The sequence below is a fragment of the Vanellus vanellus genome (assembly GCF_965231255.1).
Source record: "Vanellus vanellus genome assembly, chromosome: 2".
In the NCBI taxonomy this organism is placed as follows: Eukaryota; Metazoa; Chordata; class Aves; order Charadriiformes; family Charadriidae; genus Vanellus; species Vanellus vanellus.
The window spans coordinates 158,081,160-158,109,044 of NC_138906.1; the positions used below are offsets into that span (position 1 = coordinate 158,081,160).

The following is a 27,885-nucleotide window of genomic DNA, read 5'->3' on the forward strand; positions in this document are numbered from 1 at the left end:
TTAGCAAGAAAAATACGGCAGATGTAAAGGATTCCATACCAAGTTACATGAATGAACACCCCGGCCCCAACATTAGTCACTTTACAGTTGCAGTAGAAGAAATATTTGTGACTTTAAATAGCATGACAGGACTTTTCAGCTATGGATATATAATTATATTTCTGTCCTCTAAAGAGGAAAATTAACTTTTTGTAGTACAGAGGCTGATAACAAACCTCTTTTTGCTGTATATTCACTCTCACTAATGGTTCTTTTAAACAAGAATATTGACACTTTGAAATCATCAGTCCTGGCAAACTATCCAATGCCTTTATTTCCCATTTCATTGTTCATTTGTGATACAAAAGTCAAACTTCCACAAAGAGTTCTTCAGAACAAAAACCTAAATTATTTATACATAAACAGTTACATACAGCATTTAGAATGTGCAGTAGAAAATGTACACTGCTTGGATGAGACACAAATTGCATATCATGCCAAGATTTAAACAAGTGTTAATTATATAGACTAGTGGTGATGGTTACATTTCAGAGACAGTTGTAGGTACTGCCTTAAAGCACAGAAAAGATACTTGTCTCATCCTCAGGCCCCAACTCCTCGTTTCAGGTTTGGGGGGAACAACTTGGTCCTTCTCCATATTCATAGAACAGTTCTGAATTCATCAAAAATGAAGCTAGGCACATGCGCTTCAACAACCTGAAGTAAACAGGAAGGCAGAGTTAGGTATTTTCTTCGTTATTTGTTCGTATGCTCTACTTATCCATTAACAAGCTTATCTAATTATGAATCATGCACACAATGCTATTTATCTGAACCACCCCAGCTTTAGGATGTGCTCCTGGATGCGTCCTTGCTTGGGGAGGGAAGGAGGGAAGGAGGGAAGGAGGGAAGGAGGGAAGGAGGGAAGGAGGGAAGGAGGGAAGGAGGGAAGGAGGGAAGGAGGGAAGGAGGGAAGGAGGGAAGGAGGGAAGGAGGGAAGGAGGGAAGGAGGGCAGACTATGTCAAGCAAGTGAGGTGAGGGAAGCCCCAGGCTGTGAGGAAGGCACTGTGTAAGACTGGAGGAGCGCTGACACCCTCTCTGCTGTTTCTCCACATCGCGCCAGGCCGAAGTGGAAGCTGAGACAGGTACCAGATACATCAGCTGCAAGACTGACACGGGGACTTTCCCCTACATTGCACTGTGTGCTGGGAAGAAGAGAGAAACTGGAAGAATCTCTCTCTTTTAGTTGTGAGTATTAGCTGGGAAATGGCTTGTTCAAGAATCACTGAGGCACAGCCTACAGCAAATGGGATTATGACTTATTTTTAATACCACATATAAATAATATATCATCTTCAAATGCAGTTAAGTTGCATTTAACCCTAAAATAAAGTCTCTCTACAAGCCCAGACTTTCAGAACTTCCCTTGCATGTGACATAAGGAAGCTGCCTGGGAAGCCATGCTTTGGCAGGAAGGGAAGGAAATCAAGGACTGGAGATGATGTTTCACCAAAGTTTAGATTTGCTAATTAGCTTTTTGCCCTGCATTTAGAATACTGCTAAGTTTATTATTACTTAACTCTGCAACATCTCACAACTTGTATTTTATTTCTTCCCTTCCCAAAAGCACCCCCAACATTGTACATGCTCTCTGAAGATTAAATGGAACAGACTCTTCTTAAATCTGCACAAAACTGAAATCCTGACTATATTTTAGATCCCTTTTGTATTTTCTAGAAAACAATTTTTTCGTAAGGATACTATGACTAGTATAGGAAGTAAACAAAGTATGTAAGTAACACAATTTGCAGTTCATGCGGGGTAAAGTATTCATTATGATCCATTCCTATCGAGTAACAGATTTTTCATCTGTATTTCCTTTTGTCAGGCTTTTACACAACATCTGAAAAGGGTCACTCCTGCTTTTTGGACAAGGTTAACAAGTCTGTTATTTTGGACATTTATTTACAGATGATGCCATGTTCCAGAGTATATACACGTGATCAAACTACTAGTCCGTAATCACAGCATAAACCAAGATTTGCCTCAGCACTGAGCAGGAGTCCTATTCAGTGCTACGTGTGGGGGACACAGAATACTTTCTTACCTTTCTTGGTAACTTGGTGTAGCGAATGTAATCTTCCAGGAACATGAGGGCACCCACTACATCAGCAGGCATTTCCGGTATCTTCTGGCTAAAATTAAACCACCATGGACATCATACTTTTACTAACTAATCAGTTATTTGAATAAAATTACGTGAAAATGCCAGGCTCCAAATGACACCGTTTCCACTAGGTACCATGGGATTCCATTACAAAAACACCCCAGTATTTTAATCCTATATTTAGTCAAATATATTGTTATTATTTTGTCAAACATACTCTGCTAGAAAAACATATTGAAAAAGCAGTAATAATACTACTGAAGCCCTCTTCACAGAGGTGAGACTTAGGGAAAAAGTAGACCACGGCTACCTTGTGCACTGTTCCATCGTTGAACGAATAAACTGGCCGATCAGAGCCAGAAATTGTTCTGTGTATCTTGAGTGAAACTGTTTCAACAGGGTAAGGAGTCCCAGAACTAAAGGAAGCCAGTCAATTTGATCAGCTGGCCGTTTGCACACCACTCCTGAACAGAAAAAAAAAACCAAACCAACACATTTTTTACAAACCAGAACATATTCTTTATAGCAGAGGCAAACTTATATCAATACTCTCATGAGGTTTATGCTGTGCCTTCCCTTCTGCTTGCTCACACATAAAAATTAAAAACTAATATAACAACTGCATTTATTCCACAAGAAATGGCTTACTGATATTAACTAAGGCATAGGATGGAATGAGAAAGTCAGGAGTTTGGCTTCTGTTTCCTACTCCATTGTATTTGGCTTCAATATTATAACTAACCTGCCTGGACATGATGGACTAAAGTCAGAAACTGAGTATCTTCTATGCAGGTAATTTTACTATCTTCTCTATAGATAATTTCACATAGGTCCTCCTTAGATTTAGAAAAACTACAACTTATACAATACCTAAATTTCTGTTGTACTGAAGTTTTGGAAACTGGGAAATCAGAAATAGGAAGTTGACAGTGGGAAAATATGGCAGACGTTTTGTTGTTATGTAGATCTGAGGAGAAAAAAAAAAAAAAAGAGGAACACAGTTCTTCCACATATTCATTTTTTTCTCAGTTAATAATCAATAAAATAGAAAAAGCAAACTGTACCAAGCACTGGAATGTATGCCTGACCTTATTTAATGGATTGTGAATGCCAGCTGCTTCCAGATAAGCTGTGATTTCATACAAAAGAGTGTTGTCTTCTTTAGGATAAGGTAGTGATGGGTTCTGATAATGTGCTTCAATATCAGCCAGTATTGCTCTAAACCAGAAATAAATTAATTATATTAAATACTTACTTAAATTATTCCCAAATAAACCTTATGCGATGCCACATGTGATATTGATTTAAAAACTTCATAGACACAAAATCTGTAAATGTTTACAAGCAAGAGTAAACCACCTATTTTGTAATATCTTTTTACAAACATCATATTTGTTTCAAAGATCAGCAACACACGTTTTCACTGTTCTTGCTTCTCATCTAAGTATGACCTCAAATCCTCGTATAACCACATGCAATTAGAACCTGCCCTGTCCATGAGCATGTTCATACAAATTACTTGCCAAGTTATTTATTTTTAATGTTTATGTTTGGTTCAAATTCAAATACTCATCACAAAAACCTGAATACAATGACTCCACATTTTGCCTTAATTTAGATTTTAAGGATTGACAAGTTGATAACAACTACATGACAGAGATACATGCAGCTCTTCAGTGCATTTTGCTTCTTACTTATTGAGATTTTCCAAAGCAGCAGCCAAATGTTTGGAGTCAAACCTGCAGGAGTAATTTAATTCATTGGTAATCTGTCGTCTTAAAATCTGCATCTGACCAACCTGTTGAAACAAACAATCAAAAAGAGGGTGGGGTGTTAAACTGAACGCAATGAAGGAAGAGTAAAGTCAAAGTAAGGAAAAGCTTAAGGAGTAACAATTTACAGTTAAATAGATGACGCAAAGTCCTCATTACTCCTAACAGCCTTTGTAGGGTTGCGCAGAGCAGGGACACACACAGTGGCTGAAGCTACTTCCTCATTTTGCCTGCAGTTAGAACTGACATCCCCGACTGCGCTATGCAGCCAAAGGAGAGGAGTCGTCACGGCACTCAAGATTTACACAGTTCATGGTAGCAAATACGGGCAGTGTGAAAGGGGCACTGAAAAGGTAACAGGTATGGAAGCCCAGTTACTTTCTTGTTTGTCGCTGGTCAGTGAAAATGCTTGTACTCTTTTCCCCACCTCTCCCTAGACCTTAGGGTCAGCAATGGCAGGGATAAAAAATAGCAAGGCTCCTTGCAGTCAACCTTTCCCTTCCTTCCCTGACCCTTCCTCTTCTCTTCTGTAACATAAACATTCACAGTGCTCTGAAAAACACTGGTTGCAAAATGTCATTACAAAGACAAGATAAAGAGACATGCTAACAGGATACCATGTTTACATCTTCGGCACGGTAGACTGCCTTCTGCGTGAGTAAGGCAAGTTCAGGAAATGCTACTGCTCTGAACTGTAGCCTTAAGTATGTTATGTTCACAAGGCACCGTGAAGAGTTTCAGAGCTCCTAATACTGAGCACTAGCTCAGTCTTCCCAGATCAGATCTCTAGTGCCAGACTCCATTTCTGGCGAACTATTATGTATGAATCTTAGTGCTAAGTGCTTTGTGGCGTGTGAGCGGTCGATACAAACAAAGTTCAGGAGCTCTTCCAAATCCAAGCCTGCTTCACTTGTGCTGTTAGAGAATTCTCCAGGTCAACGTAACACAACATGGTAAAACAAGCAGATGAAAGTTTGTAACCAAAGAGCCTAGAGTGAATTCTGCGTATTACTAAGTCATGTAAACCTACCTTCATTATGGAGTCCAAATACGCTGTCCAGATCTTCTGAGTTTTTGCAATTGCTGCGGAATAAACCTTGTTTGAATTGGCTGAGAAAATAAAAAGGGTGAGGCATTAAAAAAAAAAGAACAAGAGAAATAAATGCAAGTGTGCAAAGACAGTGGCTTTCTTCCATCTTGGCCAGTAAGCACTTACCTATAATTCCTTTGAGAGGGCTGACAGCATTCATAAGTGCTTTTAAGGTATCCTGTACTGTCCGGTCACGCAATATATTTTTCTGAAACATACTGAGGAAATTCTAAATAAAAGAAAGAAATAAATAAGTAAGTAAAATCCTCACACGTACTCTATGCTTAATCTTGGTGGTACAAGAACCATATTTTTAACAGCAGGGAAAGAATATTTCCACAGATGAAGAGTTGAGAAGATCTGTAGTTAGACTTTGTGCTTTTCTGAGTTATGCTAATCAGTGTTAGGACAATTAGCAGATCCCCCTCATCAATACATAATACTCACTGCAGACAACTACTAATTCAATTTTTGAGGAGGATCTGTCTTCTTCAATACTTTTTCTGTTTGAAATCTTTAACCAGGTTAGGACTGGATTCTTCTCAGAAAACAAAAAAAAACTTGGCTACACATGGAGATATTAGGGAAAAAGTCATTACATAGAACTGACACCTTATTTATATCACCCAAACAATCTAATTCTTTGCTGATATCCAGACAGAAGAATAGAAGTTGACCTGAGATCAACTTTTGAGTGTACACCTTCAAAAGGCATTGCTTGCAAACCACTGTTTAATGCAATGCATAACATTGTGTCACACAGCACCATTTACTCAAGAGTACCAACTTTCTTAATTGTATCTGTAACAAATTCTTACCTTTGGGTTTGAACACACATTTTTTGAATGCTTTTACCATTGCAATTTACCATTTAAAAAATTACAAGATTTTTTATTTCACAAGAAGTTATTAAACAATAAAAGCATCGTGACCTTGAAAAACCAAAGGTCAAAAGTTACCTGCAGTTCCTTTACAATCATGAAGCACAGCAGCCTGTCTAAGCCGTTGAGACCAAAGGTGCCTAAAGTATCTTGGATCTCTGAGAAGAGACGACTATTGGTTACTTCCTGATGAGTTTTGATATCATACCAGGTGTTCATTTGGTCAATGTAACAAGTGATTCTGAGGAAAAATTAAACAAACAAATACTTCAGAATAAGCTGCAGCTAGGTCCTGTGATAAACTGAGTAACGAGTTACCTTACTCAGGCAGAGTTTAGAAAGACTCTCTAAGTATCTCAGGTGATGTTTAGTTTCTCCTCTCTCCCCAACGGCTTTGTCACCCTTCCCTGGTTTCTCCCTCCTCCGTTTGTGTGACACACTGTTTTCCTTCTTAGACTAAAATCACAACTTTTCCAGACTAATATTTAAAACATACAGGATGGATTGGGTAAATCTGTGTTTAGATAAAGATGGTGATATGACAGCTAAGGAAAAACTATTTGTTGTATATTTTGTTTGTATATGGTGGAATTGGAGCTATAATACAAGCTTGTGACACAGAGTACTTACTTTGGGTCCGTGATCCTCAAGATTTCTCTACAAAGCCGACCAATAAATGTTACAGATTCATCCACAGGTGTGAATTTTGGTATAGGAATATGAGTAGACTGGTATATGCTTTGCCAGTCTTGAATCTGAAAAATAAGTTTTAGAGTAATTTGCAGTGTTACCACTGCATGTTTTTAATTTGCTTAGAAATTTTATTCCTTTTGTTTAATTTAAAAATAGTACACTAAAACAATATAGAACACTATAAAAACCAAACAAAGCAAAGAGAAAAAGAGAGTCTTATGACAAAGAGCAAGCAGAAGATAACCGTGGAGGTTGAGAGAACTACCTACACTCCTGCTGAGAATTCCATATGCTCCTTTCTGCAGTAAGACTAGCCACCATTTTGTCAGCTAAATTTAAGATCTATTCACTCCACCACTTGTGAAATATCACAAAAGGAGCTGGTAACTACTGCAGTCTTTCTAAGCCTGCAGTCTGATGGCTAACAATAGATACAGAGAGGACTACTGTGATTCAGTAGTTATTTTCTGTTTTCTTTGAGAAAGAGGAAGGATATTGTTCACTGGCAAGAGATACAAAAATATTATGTTTGGGCTACTTTGCTCTTCTTCTGTACAACTAATGCAGCAGGGATGCCGAAATCATTCAGAAAAAGCAGGGGGCAGGTGTTTTTACACAGTAGTTAGCATGGTCGGGCCTGTGCTTTTTACACAGTAGTTAGCATGGTCGGGCCTGTGCACAATGGGGTATATATGTTCCATCAGTCACAAGCTTTAACATCCAAATATAAAAACATTTATCAACTTCCTACTTGTTCCTGTTTTTGACTAGCACCTTTGTTCTTAAGAAGTTATTGCACTCCTGTTCCACATTGTAGTTAATAATACGAGACACTTCCTCTTGCCAAATTTTCAAACCATATATGTTGACATAATCCTGGATATATTCAAATGATCGATGGAACCCATCCATTGTAGCTGCCATTTCTTTCAGTTTGGGCATCAGTTCACTTGGCTACAGGTGACAAAAAAAGAAAAGAAAAAGGTAAAAACAAAACTGTGAACAGGTAGGATACAAAGAAAATGTAAGAGGCTTCTAAATGCCTTTACACAACAACCTATAGATGGTTTCACTATGCTCCAGCCAAAACTGAAAAGCACTGAGAAATTTATCAAAGGTTGTTTGATATATGAAGTAATTCTTCTCACTAAATTACTAAATATTTTTTCCTCCCACTTTTAATGTTTATTTTAAACTTGAGTGGTACTATTGATTGATCTAGGAGACAGACTCAAGAATCTGGACAGGATCGAAACAAGGAGTCACGCTCCTTATTCTATCATTATCTTTCTATGTTTACACACTTAAACATATCATGTGTTATCATCAGTTGTCACAGACAAAGATGGAAATGTGAACTCAGAATTTATGGTACACTTGGTAATAGAATAAAAATATGTTTTTGAATTCTATGAGCTCTTAGCAGTTTGTAAACTCATTTTAACATCAAATAAGGCATTCCAAATAACCTTTAGGAAGTTCCAAAAGTGTGCTTTTTTAACAAAAGGAAATCTGTACAGAAAAGTACAAATTATTTTCTAAAAGGTAATATAATAAAAGAGGTCCCAGCAAGCCCAAGACACAAAAAAATCAAATCAAATCAAGCTGTTACACACCTTGGCTCTAGGATTAAAGATGAGTCCCCTGTGAAGCGCCAGAGCTACCCGTTTTACTAGCTCCTTCCTGATTCCATCCTCTAGTAACTGTTTTGGGTCCACCTAAGAAGAAGAAACATTTTTTTCTTAAAGTCAGAAATGTATACAAAAGTGTAATGGATTTTGTTTGTACCAAAAAAGATGTTAAATACTTAGCACTGCTCTCCTATTACATCATAACAGATGCACTTTCCCAGCAGTGCTTGTCCAAAGAATAATTATTTGAATACTTCCACCCAATATAAATTATTCCTCTAAGTTGAATGGCAAAGGTTTGTAGATCCCATATTCAACCTTTGTTAATGATCCATTGAGAATGTTGTACAGTTATAAAAAGCCAGAATGCATTAAGAAATTTTTATTTCTTTAAGAACCCTCGCTCCTGAAGTCCCGAAAGAGGTACCTTGATGTAGGAAGAGCAGTCTTTGCCAATGGAAGAAACAGCTCTTCAGAAAAGCTTGCAGTCATTTTTCCAGTAGAAATTTTTTTTTAAAAAAAAGGTGTCAATTAAGCTTGATGAATCTACTTACAAGGAGAACTGTGGGTTCTTAACAACCTTAAATAATACAGTTCTTATCTGGATGCAAAGTTAGGCACCACCTTTTGAAAATTCATATGCAAACTTATTTTTTCTTGTCTTTTTATTTTTCTTCAGGGTCTTGCTTAATGTGCTGAAATATCTGTGCTAAAGTGCAAATTGCCACCAAATTACTTTTTCCTACTGGAACAATAGACTATTACCTTGATGATACCAACTAAAGTAGTTTTCATCATGAGGATGCCTTCAGTGAAGATTGAAATAGCATGGGTTAGCTTGGCAACCTTGAATAGAAAGAGTAAATACAATTTGTTGAAGTGATTCAAATAGTTAACTCTAAAAAGTTATATGTCTTTCCTAGTGGTAGCTTCCTATTTTAGAATAAAGTAATTTGCACTGATACACTTTCATTTTTACATTTTTCTAGCCTTACTTATAGTACAATAATAATCTTTCTTTCAATTAGATCAGTATAGGCGTGTTACCAGTAGAAAATAACAAGTGCCTCTCAGAGGTTTTACAGATAATGGGAGGAAAGACATGGCCGGCTATATCACGTATGTACAAAACATCATGGACAAAAATCTAAGTTGGTCCCTTTGAGCAGGCTGGGGCACAGCTTGAAGTGGGACAATTCCATAATAAAACTTGCTGCCAGCAATGGGTCCACTTTAATATTTCCACTGATTTAATACAGTAGCACATTCACTTAAGTTTTAAATTATTAGTGGAGCACCCTTATGCTCTGAGTTCAGAGAAGCCAATCTTTTGCCTTTGAGACATTTACAATATAGGAGACAACACAGATCAGACTTAAAATTCTACAGCAGTCAAAAGTGCAAAGCTTTTGTGTAAGATAAATAGTTTTCCGCCTACCTCCTCAAAATAAAAGCAATATTACTGAATACTGCCTCCTCCTCCCTCCCTGCCACCCCACAAAATAAACTGACTTTACAAAGTTTCGTCAGGGAGTCCAAACTTAGTGTTCAGTCCTGAACATCAGCTTAATCAGAGACCACAGCCTGTTTGTATAAAACACCTAACAAGTGAGCACTTTGGCAAAAACTGCTGGAAAAAGCTGGCATCTTAACTGATAATGGGAGATATATTCTTTGAGGGAAAGAGTTACTGATCTCAGGTTTTTGCTCCTCCACTTTCTCTATTAAAAATAAAACCAAATAATTTTAAGGTTTGCTCACTCTTCTACACTGATAACAGTGCAGGAAAAAACCCACATACAAAAAAAAAAAAAAAAAAAAAAAAAAATCGATCTGTCCTGTCTTCACATTTGAGGGCAACACAAAGCTTAACGCTGCTGGCTTATTCAGTCTTCAACCTCCTCCTCCTCCTGGAGGAAGCATTCCAAATGTTCATTTCAGACTTGGGTTTTTAGGGTTCCCCCCCAGTAAATCCAAAAATATTTACCCTCATTTATAAATATATTTAGTTTTTCTCCCCTTTTCCACAAGATCAAAAATTTAACCTTTTACAAACAGAAGAGCAAAAGTTACTCATCTATCCTCAGGAAGCCTAAGGTATACTCACAATAACACTAGTCAATTTTAATTCTTAATCAGTGAAAAAATCCAACTTCGCTGCTGAAATATAACTCTAGGGAGCTGTACCTATTTAAACTTAGGTTGAAGTTGGCCACCTATAAGGTATACTTTTTCAGAATTCCCAATTTTAACTGCACCTCGTATCGTGGTCCAAGCTGAGCGTAATCTCGCAGCTTGTCCTTATCAAGACGAGTAGGCACTTCAATAATATCATGAGTCTGAAGCTTTATAATTTTGAGAAGAGATGTAAACATGCTTTCTGGAATTATCTGTAGAACCTTTGTAAATAAGAGAAGAAACAAACACAGTCAGTATATTCTCATTAAAAAAAAAAAATCAATTAAGAAGAAGTAATTAGAGAACAAGACAATTGTGCTTCTTCAAATGCCTACCTTTCTTACATAGGAAACCAACTCGCCAGAATAATACTGTGATACACTGAGAAGATCGGGACTGTTTGCTTGATTAATGCGGAGAAGTGGCAAGTCAAGTGCAGAAGCAAGCTAGAAATAAAGTTAACATTTTAACTTCACATGTCTGTTCTTCTAATATTAATTACATGCTTGATCTCTCCTGCTCAGGCTCTTAACCTACACCTCAAAGCACTAGATTCTTCCTAAAGAGCATTGTTACAACATCAGGTTTGCCAACAGACAAAAAAATATTGTTAAAAGTCAAAAACGTCTAGCAGTCTATAATGCTATTTATTAATTTATTTAAAAATCTTACCAGTTCCGTGAGATATTTTTTCATTATAATTTTAAACTCCCCCCATGCTATTTCCCATTCTTATTTTTACAGAAAATATTTTCATCTGATGCCATATCTTCATTGTGACAGACTAAAGGCACAGCCGACATAACTTTTATAATTCCTTCAGCCTCTTCTGATACATATGCAGAGGTTCCCAACTACACATCAATGACTCCAGCAAATAACTGTAATAAGTAGACTGAATCATGGAATCACGGAGTTTTCAGAGTTGGAAGGGACCTCTAGAGATCATCTAGTCCAACTCCCCTGCTCAAGCAGGATTGCCTAGAGCACATTACTCAGGACTGCATCCAGGCGGGCCTAGAAAATCTCCAGAGAAGGGGACTCCACAGCCTCCCTGGGCAGCCTGTTCCAGTGCTCTGTCACCCGAACCATAAAGAAGTGTTTCCGTGTATTTGAACGGAACTTCCTGTGTTCTAACTTGTGCCCATTACCCCTCGTCCTGTCACTGGGAACCATAGAAAAAAGCCTGGCTCCATCCTCCTTCAACCCATGGAGTGATGAGCTTATTTGCCTAACAGCAGCAATATAACTGGTTGCATAAAAAAACCTACATAACTTGGTTTTATTTTCTTTAAAACTAACCTTGAGTAAGTTTAATACAGTCTAAAAAATCTGGATGTAGAAAATGTTGGTAAAAGGAAGTTTTGACTCCCTCATGACTTCACAGCCTTAAGGCCTATTTGTGTTTTGGTTGATCTGCAGCATTCTAGTACATTCACAGTTGTTCGTACTTACCTTTAGGAAAGTGGCTCTGAGTTTTGTTACCATAGATGGACTGACTCTTATGCTTTCCTGCATAATAGATGTAAAGCTGGGGTAGGAAACAAACAAAACAAATCAGCTTCTTCCCCTGAAACTCTTATCTTCAGCTGTTAAATCATATGTCACCAGCACCAGTGTAATCTAGAAATGGCACAGGAGATCACTAAAGAACTTCACTAAAGGAGGATTTTGGTCTGAAAAGATATTGGTTAGAAAAACCCTATATGATAAAGGAGTAGGTAGGGCAAAAGTAGAGGGCATCAGGGAGCATTAACAGCCAAGGTAATGAAGTAGCAGCTCAGAAAAATCACACCATGGAAAAGGAATTCTCTAACATTTTTCTTTCCTTATTTGTTTTTGGCTGAAATAGGAACTCTCGTATTTTGGAGAATACTTTACTAGACTAAAGGCTGGAGACAGAAGCTTAACAAAATTGTTATAGTTATAGGACAGACAGTAAAAAGTTACACTATCACTTAATCTGCAGCTGACAACATGCCAATGATGGCTGTTAATTCTTATTCAAGTTAATGACAGTTAAATATACTTAACAACTCATAGATCAAGGCTTCAAGACTGTTCACAAATTGGTATGTTTATATTATTAATAACATTTATGCATGCCAGTTCCAAAAAGTTTTGCAAATGATGACTGACTTGGAAGAAAAAGCTCCTGCTAAGATACCTGTCAATTAACTGCCAAGCATAAGAAAGATCACCAACTATCTGCATGGTGATCAAGACCTCTTCTTTAATGTTGATAGTTCGGATCATCTGATGGAGAAATTTGCGGGTGTCAGCCAGAAACTGGCAGACTTGCAGGTTAGTTTCCAGCTGGTGAAACTCTTGGACCTGTATTTTAAAAAACAAACAAACAAACCAACTCCATAAAACAACAACTTTTTTTTTTTTTTCTGTTCATCTTTAAGGACAGCAATACAAATAGAAGCAGTAAACTGACATATTTCTTCAGGATGTTATTACAGTAAGACACAACAAATCCTGGCCTACTTTGGAGGGTGTTAAATAATGAATTTCACAAAGTTAGTCGAGGAGCTGTACTGTGAAACGCCATACTGAGTATTCTTTTATACCCAGGAAGTAGAAGAAATGTACACAGAACAAATATGGATATTGTTATTTTCCCTTTCAAATTACCCTCTCTAGCTTCAAATGAATTTATTTTCAGAATTTCTAGTAAATTGAGTAATGTTGCCAAACAATATTTAACACTGAATTAATTTCTTTGAAAAATCTTACTAACCCTCAGCTACAGGTGCCATGATTTTTCATGCTATATCGTTTATTTTACAATCACAAGCAAGTCCTTCTGATTGTACATATAAAACTGCAAAAATCTAAAGGCTTAAACTATTGTTAAAATGCAGATCTGTTTTGTAACTCATCTTGGTGCTCATAGACATGGTTTAGAAGTGGGCCTGGTGGCGTTAGATAATGGTTGGACTCGATGATTTTAAAAGTCTTTTCCAGCCATAACAATTCTATGATTCTACTGGAAGTCCATGCATGTGTATCAAATGCTTTTTTTCAAAAGGATGATGTCTTCTCTCTCAAAATTTCTTTGCCATACCTCCTCCAGTGCTTGTATTAGCTGCACAGTTTTTCTGCCTGCTGCAGTGGAATCATCGTAGTTTAGAGACATTATTTGCTTGGAGATTTCTCTGAACCAAGCCTGAAGATTTTCTATGTAAGAACAGGAAAAATTTAATCATATCTTTGCAAATAATAAGCAACAAAGACACAGGGAACTTGCTAGTCAAAACAAACAAACAAAGCAGCTATACATGTAGGAGATTATTTAAGAAGTTTTCATCTTACTCTTACATTTCTAGGCTCTCAACACATAGATTTGTAAAGTGGCAAATGCTCAGGTAAGTTTCACATACAATATTAAAAAAAACAACTACCAACACAAATGTGCATTATAAAATCTACACAAAGATTACAAAGCCCTTTAAATATTTTTTTTTTTATGAACTGTTTTACAAGCTAATTGCCTTGGTAGTTGCAATTTCTATGTTTTAGCTACAAGTTTGCTGACATCAAAAAAATAAAGGGAAAATATTTCAGCCAGGTAATTCTGCTTTTAAGTGAAAGTAAGTGAGAAAATTGTCTGTATTTTAAGTTTTATGGGTTTGGACTGATCACAAACATTGCCCTTACATTGACATTTTATGCAGTGTTCCTAATCAAATAAGAGAGTGATTTACAACTCTTACTCTTATACCAGTTCAAGAAAAAGAAAAGATGTTTCAAAAAACAGAGCAAGAAATTTGGAAAGATATACAGATTCAATGCTTTTACGTCCTTGGAGAACTTGGAGAACACCACTCAGTTCAGACAGTAAAAGAAGGTTTGAAAAAATGCTGATATGACAGAAATCCAGGTTACAACTATGGAAAGAATGAGAGAAGTTAAACCATCCCCACATTTAATGGGCACAATCTTCACACTCCTTTGTACATGGAACACAGTAACATGAACTCCATTAGAGAAAAGTGAACTGGCATTTCATAGTCTTACCTGACATATCTAAATAAAGTGACAAAAGTATTTTTAAGAATAGGGCCATCTAATTATTAGGTACCTAAATATGGCTTACATATGGAATACATGCAGAAAACCTAAACAAGACAGCATGTAAGAGACCTCTGTGGCAGCTGAGGGACATGAAAATTTTTCTTATTATCAGTATTAGCCTCATATATTTTCTTTTGGTATCACCTTAGAAATAAAAAAACAAAATTACTTTTTTCCCTACTGTTTAGTTTTTAATAATTACCATTTTTCTCCACTCTAGTAAGAGGTTTAACTCCTGAGAAGACGTCAGCAAGCTCAGTCATCCTTTCAGATCCCTCTTTTTTATAGTTCTCCCATTTTGTTTGTTTTTCTGACAGCATATGCTTGAACATCTATTGAAAAACAAAGCATTTGGTTTACAAAACTGGCAAGAAGGTGCACTAAAATAGATGAAATAAAATACTGAAAACAGATGGAACTGACTTACAGTGATTACTACAGAACTTCAAGGTCGTGCCAAAATACTACACATAAAATTAATAATATTAAGAAATACAGCCAGTGTGATGGACATACAGTGATAGAAATTAACTGAATTTTAAAAAACAGTATGATGCAGATATTGTTGATTTTTAGTCACTTATAGAAATATCCAGTAACTTTTTTAGGTTAGAGATCCTAGAAGACTCTGGTCTATTGTTGACTTCAACTTCACATAGTCATCTCAGCCTATGCAGAGAAACCCAATTCAAAAACGCATATATGTGAAGTTAGGCATACTCTTAAATATTCTACCAGGTTAGTACCAGAGCATTAATGGGGAGTCTTTCAGAAATGGCAGAACATCACACACAGGTGTAAGTGTTTTTTTAGCAGCTTACCCTCAACATACATAGGCTTTCGTCTCTGATTAAAAGAAAGCCTGAAAAAGAGAAGTATGGCAGGATAAAAACTTACGCAGCTTCCTCAACAGATTTTACTATGCCTGTTATCAGGATGTTCATGCAAAATTCTAAGTAAACACGTTGGGTAAGAACAAAGACTGCCAATTATTGAGAAGACTGCAAAAATCACTTCCAAGCAATAGTAGTTTGTAATCTTCTATAGAAAACTCACAATTAACAAATAAAAATAATTGTTCTTTCTGTAAGCGGGCTGTGTGGCAAACATACTACTACTATTCAAGTCTTCAGTTCTGTTCTGCCATTCAGGGGGAATCAATGAAGAAGGGCAGCAGCACATTACCTCTTTCAAAATGAATTCAAATTGAGCTGTATCCAGAAGAAGCTGGAAAAGGATCCTGGGATTGTACTTTGAGTCTGTTAGAATTTGATCCTTTATCTGGCGGAGACGTTTGTTATTTGGATCACAAGCTGAAAACAGAAAGATATCTCTTCACTGTTACAGAATTTGACCAAGCTTTTAAATCTTTGTAAATAGACTTTTTTTTAATAGTCTGAAAGCAAAAACATTTGCTCTGATATGTAAGTCCCCACTTGTTCTCCATTTACGCAGGTCTCACTGCCCTTGTATAAGCCTTCTTTAGGCTAGGAAATAATTAAGGTTTCTGTGGTGCTTCAGCCTTCTTAAAACTCTTCTGTGGGCTTCTGCAAACTAAATACGAATTTAGTACACCTGACTGAGAAACCCAGAGATCAATATTTCTCAAACCATTACAGAAAATGCATGGAGGTGTAACAGAAGCCCTCTCGCAGACCAAGACACCTCAAAGACAGCACAAGCATTCAACAAAGAGAATGTCTAAATAGGTAAGTTTACAGACCCAAACTCATGTCAGAGACACTACTCAACAATTTCAGTTGAATTTCAGTTCAACAAAATAAAAAACCTTGGTCTTAAACTATGATGTTAAGAAGTTTGCTGCTGCTTTCCTTTTGGGGCCAGGTAAAACTTTCAGAATGATACTTTAAGTGATAAGAGGGATTAAGTTCCCAGACTTTTGCTGCAGAGTAATATTCAGCAGGGTCATGACTTCTCATACTACTTTTTATATCTGTGTCTAGCTCAAAGGAATTAAGGAAATGCACATGTCCTGTTTTAGCCAAAGACTTTAGGAGACTGTTAGCAACAGAACAGCTCAACAATCTATTGAAAACAGTAGATGAAACTGCTGACTTCAACAGCAGCACACACTGAACTTCCCTCGGGACGTAACATGAAGCACCAGTACAGCAGGATTGACAGCTCTGCAACAGAAGTTTAGCATGAAGTCTTACCTGTGTCTGCAGTGTGAAGCATCAGCCAGCGGATTGCTACGTTGCAGTCTCGCAGGCAATTCAGCAGCTTGGGAATATTGTCCAGCACCAGCTCTTCCCTTAGACAGCCCTCTTTCAGAAACTGCTGCACCTGACTGTGCACTCGCTCAGTGACTGCAGCATATCTGCTTGCCTTAGGATACACAAAGCTTGCATCAATATAATCCTGGTCTCAAATAGAATACATCATGTACAATGTGGCTGTGGCTTCCCAAGAACTTAAAGGGCACACAGATCAAAAATGTGCTATAAAAATCAGTATCATTACTAGTAGACCATATCATAACATTGCAACTGCATGACAAAGGATGGAAACTAAGTTTTAAAGCAAAGAGCCTACACAGGAAGCATAATGTTTCAAAAATGCAGACTTGTAAACTTCCTATATCCACTTATGTACTCTCTAGAAATTATTCCTAAAAAACGGTACTAATATTTTATTGCCTAATGAGAAGGAACAACAACAAAAAATCTCTTCCAGAATGGAAATACTTGTTATGAATTAAATGTCAGTTCTACTTAGCGAACTTCTTCCATAAAGACTAAGGCAAAATTTCTGCTCGTATTCCCTAAGTTTACTAAATAATATAGCACAGTTCTCCTAATTAGACACTTCTGTGTGTTCTTTCTTGAGCACCGGGGTCAGATTCTAAGGAGGCATTTAGCTATCATTAGTCAGCTGATTTGTTAATTGGGCAAACAATCAACCAACCGAATATTACTCACTGTTTTTTAGCCATGGAAAAAACGATTTAATGTAAAAGAACTAACTGCATTGCATTATACAACATTGTGGTATCATTCTTTTAAATCAGACTCTTTTTAAAGATTGTTGTTTATTTAATTTGAGAGGTGCTATTTAAAACTGAGAGCAACACTCTGTCAGCATAAATGTGTAACTTCTAAAACTGTTGTCTGTGAAAGACCGAACACTATAGTCAGCTTAGAATCATAGAATCATACAATGGTCTAGGTTGGAAGGGACCTTGAAGATCATCAAGCCCAACCATCAACCTAACACTGCCAAAACCACCACTAAAAGAGGAAAGTGAAACAAGCAGTGCTTTGAAGACCAGATTTTGGAACTCTGAAGTATCTTTAACTCAAAGTTATGTACTCAAAGTATTGTACTTCAAACGTAATGCAAATAATTGTATGCAAGAAAAAAACCAAGACCTGTGCATTCTTGATGTCATATAGTATACTTGAGATGCCCACACAGCTTGACTCTTGCTAAAAATACTTAACTCTGGCTTATGTACCTGCTCTTTAACATTTGAAAGATCCAGCGTGTAGTTCAGGGCAGTTTTAGCAGCTTTGTAGGGTTCCCATGCTTCTGCTAGATTTACAGTGATTCCCATGTAAATGCTAATAACCTAAGATTGGAAAGCAGAATACAAGAAGTTGCATTTATATTTTTATTAAGACATACTTCTCATTTAGCAACATGAGTAGAAAGCGGTATGCTGTGGGTATAAATATGAGATAACTAAACTCTCTTGGTAGCTGTACTTCTTGCTCCACCCCCTTTGGAAATCAAGGTGTAAGAAGACTTTGAAATAAAAGGCACACAGTTAATTAGAGGCTTAGTTCTGGAAACAAGCTGACAGTTCTTTCACCCCCTATGTATGATCCTTGGCCTCTATTTTTTCCCCCTGTGAACTTACAACTTCTTTTTCATTTCTATGATGCTATGCAGAAAACTGATGAAAGCAACCGGGGAAACAACTATGATAGGAGGGTAAAATGATCTGAATGAATCCTACTCTGAGAATGCCCAAAGGACCAAATAGAAATGTAATGCATCTTCTATGGTGAACACAAAAAGAAGGAAATGATGATTCCATGCTGTGATTTTTAAGGAGCAAAGAGGAACTGATTTCAGACCCCTAGCCCAAGTTTAAGTGTGATTAAAAATACAGAATCGTGGTTGACTTACAAGTGTTTGTAAGATACTTGATTAAAAATTGAAGCCTTGGTGTACTAACAGATGAAGGATATAGAGAGCTATATATATATCACTCCATCCAGGAGTCACATATTGAGGGACACTGTCAGCCTTTGACCTCTTCTGACAGTGTCAAAAAGGAAACCAGTAAAGGCAGATGGGACGCTGGCCTGCTGGTATGAGGATCCCTCTTGTATTGTTGAAGTGAAGCTCATTATTTCCTGTAGATGACAGTTCCTCAGAAGGCTACACTTCAACTGCTAGGAATCATATGAAACCAGCCTGAGTGTCAAGTATTCTGTACAATGCAGCTAACTCATCCATACCTGATCACAAGAACATAGGTGTTGTCTTAAAATAACAGTTTGTACTATGAAGTCAAGTGAATAAAAACGCTGGCATAATCAAAAATTCACAATGTCAAGTTCTCATTTCAAAAATAGGCTTTCAGTTTTTCAGAAACTGATGGGTACTAATGTCTATCAAAATAGCCAGCTATTACAGTTTCTTCCTTCCTTTCGTCACTGTTCCACTTATGGTACAGAAGAATACAATTTGAAACCAACAGAGATACACAAATTAATTTACAGTTTCTTCCTTAAGTCTGATTCCCTTTGATACAGACTACCTGGGAACTCTTGCTACATGACAGCCTATTTCAGTAGCATTTTTTGCAGACTATGACTTCTGGATGGAAATCCTAAATTCTCAATACTGAGACACATAGTAATTTCATTTTGATCACTGCATCTGAAAAGGTCTATAGAATTGCACAGAGTGACAGGTTTTGCTTCTAAGTTATTTGGACAATGGCATGGAATGAATCCTTAAACAAGTTTTCAAATAACATCAGTGTGGGGGGATTTGGAGAACAAGACTGTCATCTAGAGTGCCCTTGACAAGTTGGTAGAATTCACCAGCAGAAACCACGTGCAGTTCAATGATGATAAATACAAAGTCCCGTACCTGGGACAAAACCAAACCGTTGCAACAGCACAATCTGGGAACTGACTGCCTACATAACAATTCTGTAGAAAAGGACCTAAGCATCCTGATGGACAAACTGAAAATGAATCAAACATGCAGCCTTATGACAAAAAGTAATGATACACTAGGCTATGCCAGCCAGACTGCAGCCAGCAGATTGAGGGAAGTTATTATTTCCATCTAGTCAGCCCTCATGAGGTCCCATTTCGAACAACATGTCCAGATTTGGACTCCTCAGTATGAGACAGACATGGACAAACTGGAATGAATCAAGTAGAAGGCCACTAAGACACTTATGGACACCCACTATGTAAGTAGAGGCTATGGGAGCTGGGTTTGCTCAAGTTGGAAGAAAGATGACTACGGGATCTGACTGTGGTGTTCCACTGCATAAAGGGAAGTTATGAATAAGACAGAGTCATACCCATCTCAGAGGTGCACAGTGAGCAGTCACAGCCTACAACAAGGATACAGGAGGAAGGAATTCTTCACCATTAGAGTGATTAAGCACAGCCACAGGTGCCCACAGAGTCTGTAGATTCTTAATTTCAAATATTTTCAAAACTAACTGGACAAGCCCTGAGCAGCCTGATTTAACCTTGAAGTTAGCCCTGCTTTGAGAAGAAGGCTGGACTAGAAGTTGCTTATAATACCTTCCAGCCTACATTTTTCCATGATTCACTTTATCCTGATGGTAGTAGAGTGTAGTTGATATAAACATTAAGATGGTAATTGATACTTTCAAAGGATAGCCTTCCATGCGAATCCAGAAGGTTTGACTCAGACTGCTTCACTCTGAACAAAGTAAAATTTCCACAGAGAGTAATCTATTCTAGATTTAGGACATTATTATTTTCTAAAAATAAGCTAAATTGTTTCTAAAACATTAAATCCAGGGAACAGTTTTAAAACAGAATTAATTTTTACCCAATTATCTGGAAAGTATTTATCCACTATCTCTCTCATTTTTGCTTGCTGAGTGTGAAGAATAGAAGGGTCAAAATACAGTATGACATAGAGCATAGCAGCCTGAGTAGCCAGGGCAGTGCTGCGGTGTTCTGGTAATGGATATGCCGAAACCTAGAAAAACAGAAGAAAACAAAACTGATCATAATATAATGCAACATAAACCCCTTGAAAATATTATGGGGCACATTAAAGAGAACAGTATACAGATACTGGGAGGCAAGGAGGATATTTAGGTAAGCTGGACATGCTTATACATGCAGCATATTTACTAGATATATTTTCCAGAGTATAGAAGTTGAGCGTGTAGATGTCTGCTAACTTTAACAGGCTACAGTAGTATTTTACTATGCTGTAAATGAGTCAATGGAGGGAGGAACCAAAGATCTTAAGATGAGTCGAAAGGAGAAGAGCTAGAAATAAGTATTTTATATAAGAACTAGGTATGTTTAGTTAATCTCAGATAGAAACAAGGATTAATTTAATCAAAGTAAGATGCAATTAGGATGCAGATAATTTAGTTATTCACCAATTCCATGTGCCAGAACGATCAAAAAGTTTCAAATTATCAACTGAATTTTCATTTAAAAAATACATAGGATAATATATTAAAAGACCTCCATACTAACAAAAAAGTTGGCATCAAAATCATATTCAACATTTTCAAAGGAAAACACTGCTCTGCTTTTATTTAGTAACATCCTATTTTTCTTTAATTTTGTTTGGTTATTTTATTAGGTTAAATGTTCAGACTAGTAAGAAAAATCATGAGGTTTCTGCCTGCTGCCATCAAGAATAAACTGCAAGTATCAAAGGAGATAACACCTCAGACATAACACAATTTAGTAAAACAAGCTGTATCCAGTTTGGGTTGAGCTGAAGATTTCTACCCTACTTTTTTGTAATACATTTGGAAAAGTACATTGGTTATAATAGTGCTTTGTACAGAAACATTAATGTTTTTTATTATTAACTGTAAGCACTACAAAATACAAATCCAGATCCTAATATTATTTTAACGCAAAGGCAATAATCTGACAATATTATATAAAAAAAGAGGACAATTAATCTTGATGCAAAATATCAAATTTAAGTAAAATTTCTCAGTTAAGTACTTTACAAGAGCATAGCCTCACAAACACTTCACAGTTTCCTATCAGAGACATAGATTATGTTATAAAATGGGCTCTCTTCACAACTTATCTTTTGTCTGCTTCTAGAACTCTGCACAACTGAAAAGGTATTTTCCCCCTTGAAGGTTATTGGGTCTGTCCATAATATGAAAGTGTTTTCGATAAGGTCACTACTTTTAAATTATTACTCCTGCCTAAAGATTTAAGCCTTTTTTTCTTATAATCATTCATTAATCTTCAAATGCTGGTTTTCTGGCATCTATAAGCTGTTTCAGTTACCCAGGATTCACTAGAAGTGTACAAATAATTGCAAAACTAAGATTGCTTGTCCATGCTAAAGAGGGGAGCCTGCTCAAAAGCAAATGCTTTGTTAAAGAGCTCTCAAACAAGTCATATTAGAAAAAGCTATAAATATAGCAGCCCCATACTTTACTTCGATTTTTATTGTTTTCCTTTATTAATACAATTGTCATAGTTAAGAACTGCGATATTAGCGTTCCTTTTTAAACACATTGTCTACTAAGGTTCTGCAGTCTGCACCTCTGGAGATACTCAAAACCAAACTGAACACAGTTCTGGGCAATCTGCTCTAGCTGACCCTGCTTGAGCCAGGGGGTTGGACTAGGTGATCTCAAGAGGTCCATTCAGACCTCCACAGTTCTGTGATTTGTTCTTTTCTGGGCTTCATGGTTGAGTAACTAATTGGAGAAACCATTTTATATTCAATTTGAGATCCCTCTTTTATCTCAGAGTAACTTACCTGGTTATAAATGTCATCTGACCGTAAGCGGCCAATAACCATGCTAATGAATGTTTCACTTATGGGTACCCTGCTGAAGTAACTCTCGGGGTAGTTTGGAGGTCTTTTAGCTCCCGGTTGGCTTGAGTATCCAGTGCTTCGAAGCAATTTACAAATATCATCTAAATTGGAATCAGCAGAGGATCGGGCTGCACTGTTTTACAAAAGAAAGGAACAAAAATTGAGCTGTATGACTTAACTATTTCCTCCTCCCCCTCCCCTTGTAATCACACCTTTCCTCCAAGAAAATAATCAGACACTAAGGTCGGGGAGATTTTAGATCGTTTAATCCATGAATATAATGTTCACCATATTATAGGAGGACACTGATAAATGTCCATACTGGGCATTTATCCCAGATAAGCACACAAAGCGCAAACAGAAAAGTGAACTTTATTCAGGAACAGAAACAAGTAACTTTATATTCAGAGGAGGAATTTTGTTCTGGGTTGTTTTTTTTTTTTTTTTTCCTTTTTTCCTCCCCATTTCTGAATTCCCCTTGCTGATCCACTTCTGCACTCCAGAGTTAAGGAATCCTCTCTCATTGTATACCGAGAGGCATAAACATAGTCAAAGCAGCATAGAAACAGGATACCTCCTTTTTCATGTGTAAAAGGACTTGCACTGATACCCTTTGAAATTCTAACTTGTCATACAACAATGCTGTCAACCCACCCTGGAAACTCATTATTGATTTGACTAAGCAAGCACTGTAACTACAAGAAGAAATACATTTATTGTCTAGATATACAGGACTTTTCATCAAGATTTGCTCACATATTTGAGAACCTGTGATACTTTCGTAGCTGGCACTTGCAATGTTAAGTTTTACCTGAAAGTTTATTTATCAGTGGACTTCAAATTTCTACTGTGACAACATGAAATATCTGTTGCTCCAGTTTTGCAGCTAGACCTGGAAAACCAGCTAACGCAAGGAGTTCTATTAATGTGCAGAGAGCCCTGCAGAATTATCAGAGCCCATTTGTATGGTCAGACAGTTACCTTAATTCAATAACCTAGTTAACTGAATATACTGCATGTCACATCCTTTCAGCCTCGAGTGCTTCTGAAAACCAGTATACATTACCTGTATCTGTAGTAGGAAACCAACATTCTTTCTCTGACTTCTCCTTCAATCTTCTGGTCAATGACCAGTAGCATGACTCCATATAAATAGAGCGCTTCACACTGTTTAGAAAAAGGAAGAGCGAAGGGAAGAAATCACATAAATACAGTTTTGTGGTAACATATAAAGACAAACATACACTGGCAAACTAACCCAACATCAACTACGTGGTCAATACAATATGAAAAATGGCAGGCCGTTCATTTTTGGTCTTTGTCCTCCTAAACGTGAGTCATAGCATGCATTCAAATTTAAGTCTTTGTCTAGTTTGGCACTAAACTAGTTGGTTTATTTTCTACTATTACTGTAGAAACTGCTCAATACTTACTAGAAGCTGTTTTCCATCTTCATTAAGGAGGACTGTTTCTAATGTTTGCTGAATGTAAATTCCTTCATTGAGATCATCTAAATATCTAGGAATCATAACAAAGAGTTGGTCATTGACTATTTTGCTCTCAAATCACATGTCCTTATAACTCAACTTGTCAATTTTCTCTGAAAGTCAATAAACACATCAGAACACTTCCCTAGTAAAAGCAACATGGAGTTTTTCAGACAAAGAAGAAGAAAAAATGCTCTACTATAAAAGGACAGGCTGGAACTCCTAGCTAGAGCCAACCAGTTGGCAAAAGCCCCCTCCATATCCTGATGGCTTATGTGAAAGTCCCTAGAGGATACTTTGTAACTTACAGCTAACATCCTCTTAATCTTCTTATGGATGGAAAACAGACTGAGAAGAGGGTATCAGAAGGCTTCCACTCCAAAATTTAGCAAAACTGTCATATTTTCAAGTTTCCTCAAAAATACCTTCTGGAAATCCCATAAATTGATCTCAATTGCAATTTGCAAGGTAGAGCTGTAAATAGAGTGTGTTCATCTCGATTATCAGAAGATTTCTTCCTATTAAAGGACTTTCCAGTAACACTACTAACTAATAATGTTAAACATTTAATCTTTTAATTAATCTTTTCATATAAGACCAATTACAAAACCAATTTTTACACTTAAGATTCTCTGGAACTTTTTCTTAGAGTATTTCACGAACCTTTCATATTGTTTTTTTACAGGTAAGAGTAGCAAACTCAAGAATATGGCAACTCCATGGAAAAATTAAGTTCAGGAAAATAATGCCAATGGAATTTAAAGAAAAAAACCTACCTGACATTCTGTTTTGCAAGACCACAAAAAGTTTAATTTAATAATATGGAGTCTCCTTTTATTAAAAAAAAATAATCAACACAACCTCTAAGACAAAGAAAAAAAAAACTAGCTCAGCTTACAATCAAGGAAATGAGGTAGAGAGGTTAAATGGTTTGAAGTCATATATTAAGCTGATAAGCAACAGTAGGAGTAAAAGCTAGTGTTTACTCCAGCAATCCAGGTTTCCAGGTATACATGAATATGCTTCAATAGCGAGCACATTGGATATCTAAGGAAAAAACTTCTCATTATTAAGTCTAAACAGTACTGTAGTCTTTAAGAAAATCCACATTTATTTAAGACACCATACCTGTTTAAATCTACAATGTATTTATGTACACTCTGAAAAGCTAGATAAAATCTCGTCAAAATTTCAATGTTGTTCTCACGAAATTCTTCATCTAAATCCAGTAACTCAGGTTTAGCTTCCAGTTTGCCTTCGCATGTCTCAGGCCCCTAAGAAAAGAAATTAATCTTTAGAGACAATATTTGACTTTGACCTCTATTTGACTTGTCTTCAGTAGGACACAGAACATGTACAACCACCACTGTGTGCACAGCACCAGCACTAACATTTCTTACTAAAACAGGATCTGTAGTTTTCCAAGCTACTTTATGATTGAACATTCATTCCATAAACATGAGTTTTACGCTTTGTTACAATTTGCAACGATTTTAAGTATGATTTATCCCATGTAACCAATGGAAAATAGTTAACGCTTTGGGTAAAGCCTCACTGCATCTGAAGCCACTGTGTGCTTTTTGTAGTGCTAACTATCTCCCTGCTGGATTTTTTTCCTTTACACATTTGATCTAATTGATTTCTCTGACAGAAATCATAACATTGAGGCTTCTCAAAGCTTAGTACCTTCTCATACATTTAAACTGCTTGAAAGAATTAGGCCTGGGGTCTTGTTTGGTTTGTTGGATTTTTTTTTTTTGTTGTTTTTTTTTCCTCTTCTCTTCTCAGACTCTGGATCTAACTCAGTGCTAGTCCCCCAAATTAATGCAGAAACTCTGTCATTAATAACCGTGGGGGAAAAGGGTTGGAATGAAGAGCCTAAATTCCTTAAGGCAATGGGACAAACTTTTCTAAACATTTACCACTGTTGACATTTCTCATAACCACCATTTGGTCTTACCATCAACATCTAAATGAAAATATCATTAATGTTCAGTTGAAAATATTGTTAACATGTAATTGAAAATACTGTTAACATCATTCCACAGACCACTTATGCCATCATGAGATCATGGCTTAAAAGGATTTCATCAACACGAACTCCATAAAAACCAGCTTAAAATATAGTTAAAAAAAAATAGCAAACTTAATGCCCAGCTGACAATTTTTGTGTGGTTTTAAAAATCCTCTTCTGCTTCTCTTTTTGTGCAAAATACCTACATAAAACAAAGGATAAAAGCAGGCCCCAAACTGCCAATGAAATTCAAATGTACAAACAGCCTGAACTTCCAAAATCTGAAATCTCTTCTCATTAGGTAATTCTAAGAATCATGAATACAGAAATGGCACATCTGCAATGAAAATATCTCTAAATTCACTAATCTCTACTTTAAAAGTATGTCTTATCAATTTTGGGGTGATTACTCTGAAAATCAGCAGCACTGTTGTGCTTCCTTAACATTCCAAACTTTTACAGTTTCAAGGATAATTGTATTTCTCTCCAATTATAGCTACCTGCTTTTAAAATTTCAAGTAATTTGTTTAAAAAAAAGACTTCTAACAAGCACTTAGATCTAAAGATACATCAGAAATCATTTGAACTCAGGGTTTTCAGTGCACAAGGCTCACAGTGCTTGAAATTTACAACTCTTAAAAAAACAAAAACAAAACCAAAAACCCAAAAAAAACCCAAAAATGAACACCCCCCCACCCTCCGCTTCACTATTAACACTTCTTCTTTGTACAATCCAGATAAGGTCAGATTAGATAGTGTCTGTAGTTCCTTCTTAATAGTGCTGGAGAATGAAAGAGGGAAATAGGTACTGCAAGAAGCTTAATTTTGTAAGGGAAAGAAGGGCTTTTCATGGACACTACTCTTTGATTTATTTGTTTATTCAGCACATGTGACAAGTCCGGTGAATGAACAATCACAGTACTGTCCAACAGGAAAGCAGAAAGCAGTTTTCAGGGCTGCAAAGAATAAGCTACAGATAACCAAACGAAGATGGGCATACTGCCCACAGTACTGCTCCAAAGGGAAACAACCAACTGCACAGGCTCAGAACCTGCTGGAGAAGGTATGATTTAGTGTTCCTCCAGGAAATAATAACAATAAAAATAATAACAACAATAATAACAATAACACGCACCCCAGAATCCAATACTGGAGTTTTATATAATCAGAAACCATCACAGTTCAAAGGCCCGATGTCTCATCAAACATTTTGAATGGCATAGCTGGGACTGCTGTTGAATACACTCAAAACCGGCACCCTGTTCTTGCCCCAATACTCTCAGTGCAGGTACCAGTTATATTCTGCCTAGGGGGTCTAAGCACAGAACCTTCCCTAGACTGAGTCTGCTCACCGAGTATGATGAGGCTGAGTGTGATCAGAAGTATATAAAATACAGGACAGCCCAGAAGTGGAACATTAGCATGCAAGCATATCCGAACTACTATCTCAGTGAATTTTTGGTAAAAACTAAGCAAGTGAGAAGTCATGACAGTCAATTCTGAAGAATGCTAGTAATAAACACAATAGTCTGGCTATAGAATGGCTGTTTCATAACGTGACTAGAATAGAAATAGAATGGCCGTTTCAAGCATCCTCATGCAGGACAGCGATGCTTTAAGGAGAAGCTTAACAATAAAATAAAAGGATTTACCTTAAAATAACTGAAATCAAATATGATATCCCCATACTTCTGTTGATCAGCCTTGTCCTTTAGCCTAAAAACACCAGGAATAAATTCGGAAAGTCTAAGAAGTTCTGCAATGATGGCATTTCCACAGGAGACAATCCGAAGAATTGCCTGGCCACAGAGATTGTTTTCAGCTAGAAAATCAACCATT

At 36.8% G+C, this 27,885-nt stretch overlaps 1 protein-coding gene across 1 annotated transcript; it reads right to left on the reverse strand.

The window, feature by feature from the left end:
* Positions 1–27,884, reverse strand: WASHC5 (WASH complex subunit 5; the record flags this gene model as incomplete). The annotated part of the gene is made up of 28 exons (XM_082479643.1): positions 1–696; positions 2,088–2,175; positions 2,458–2,611; positions 3,018–3,114; positions 3,236–3,365; positions 3,842–3,945; positions 4,950–5,029; positions 5,136–5,238; positions 5,969–6,131; positions 6,521–6,645; positions 7,358–7,537; positions 8,200–8,301; positions 8,980–9,060; positions 10,473–10,613; positions 10,728–10,838; positions 11,848–11,923; positions 12,560–12,726; positions 13,466–13,578; positions 14,678–14,807; positions 15,661–15,788; positions 16,653–16,824; positions 17,954–18,067; positions 20,554–20,706; positions 22,486–22,678; positions 23,612–23,712; positions 23,979–24,063; positions 25,161–25,306; positions 27,699–27,884. The coding sequence occupies 28 exons, from the start codon at positions 27,882–27,884 to the stop codon at positions 640–642; spliced, it is 3,480 nt and encodes a 1,159-aa protein (XP_082335769.1). The 3' UTR covers positions 1–639.
* Position 27,885: the final 1 nt, after the last annotated feature.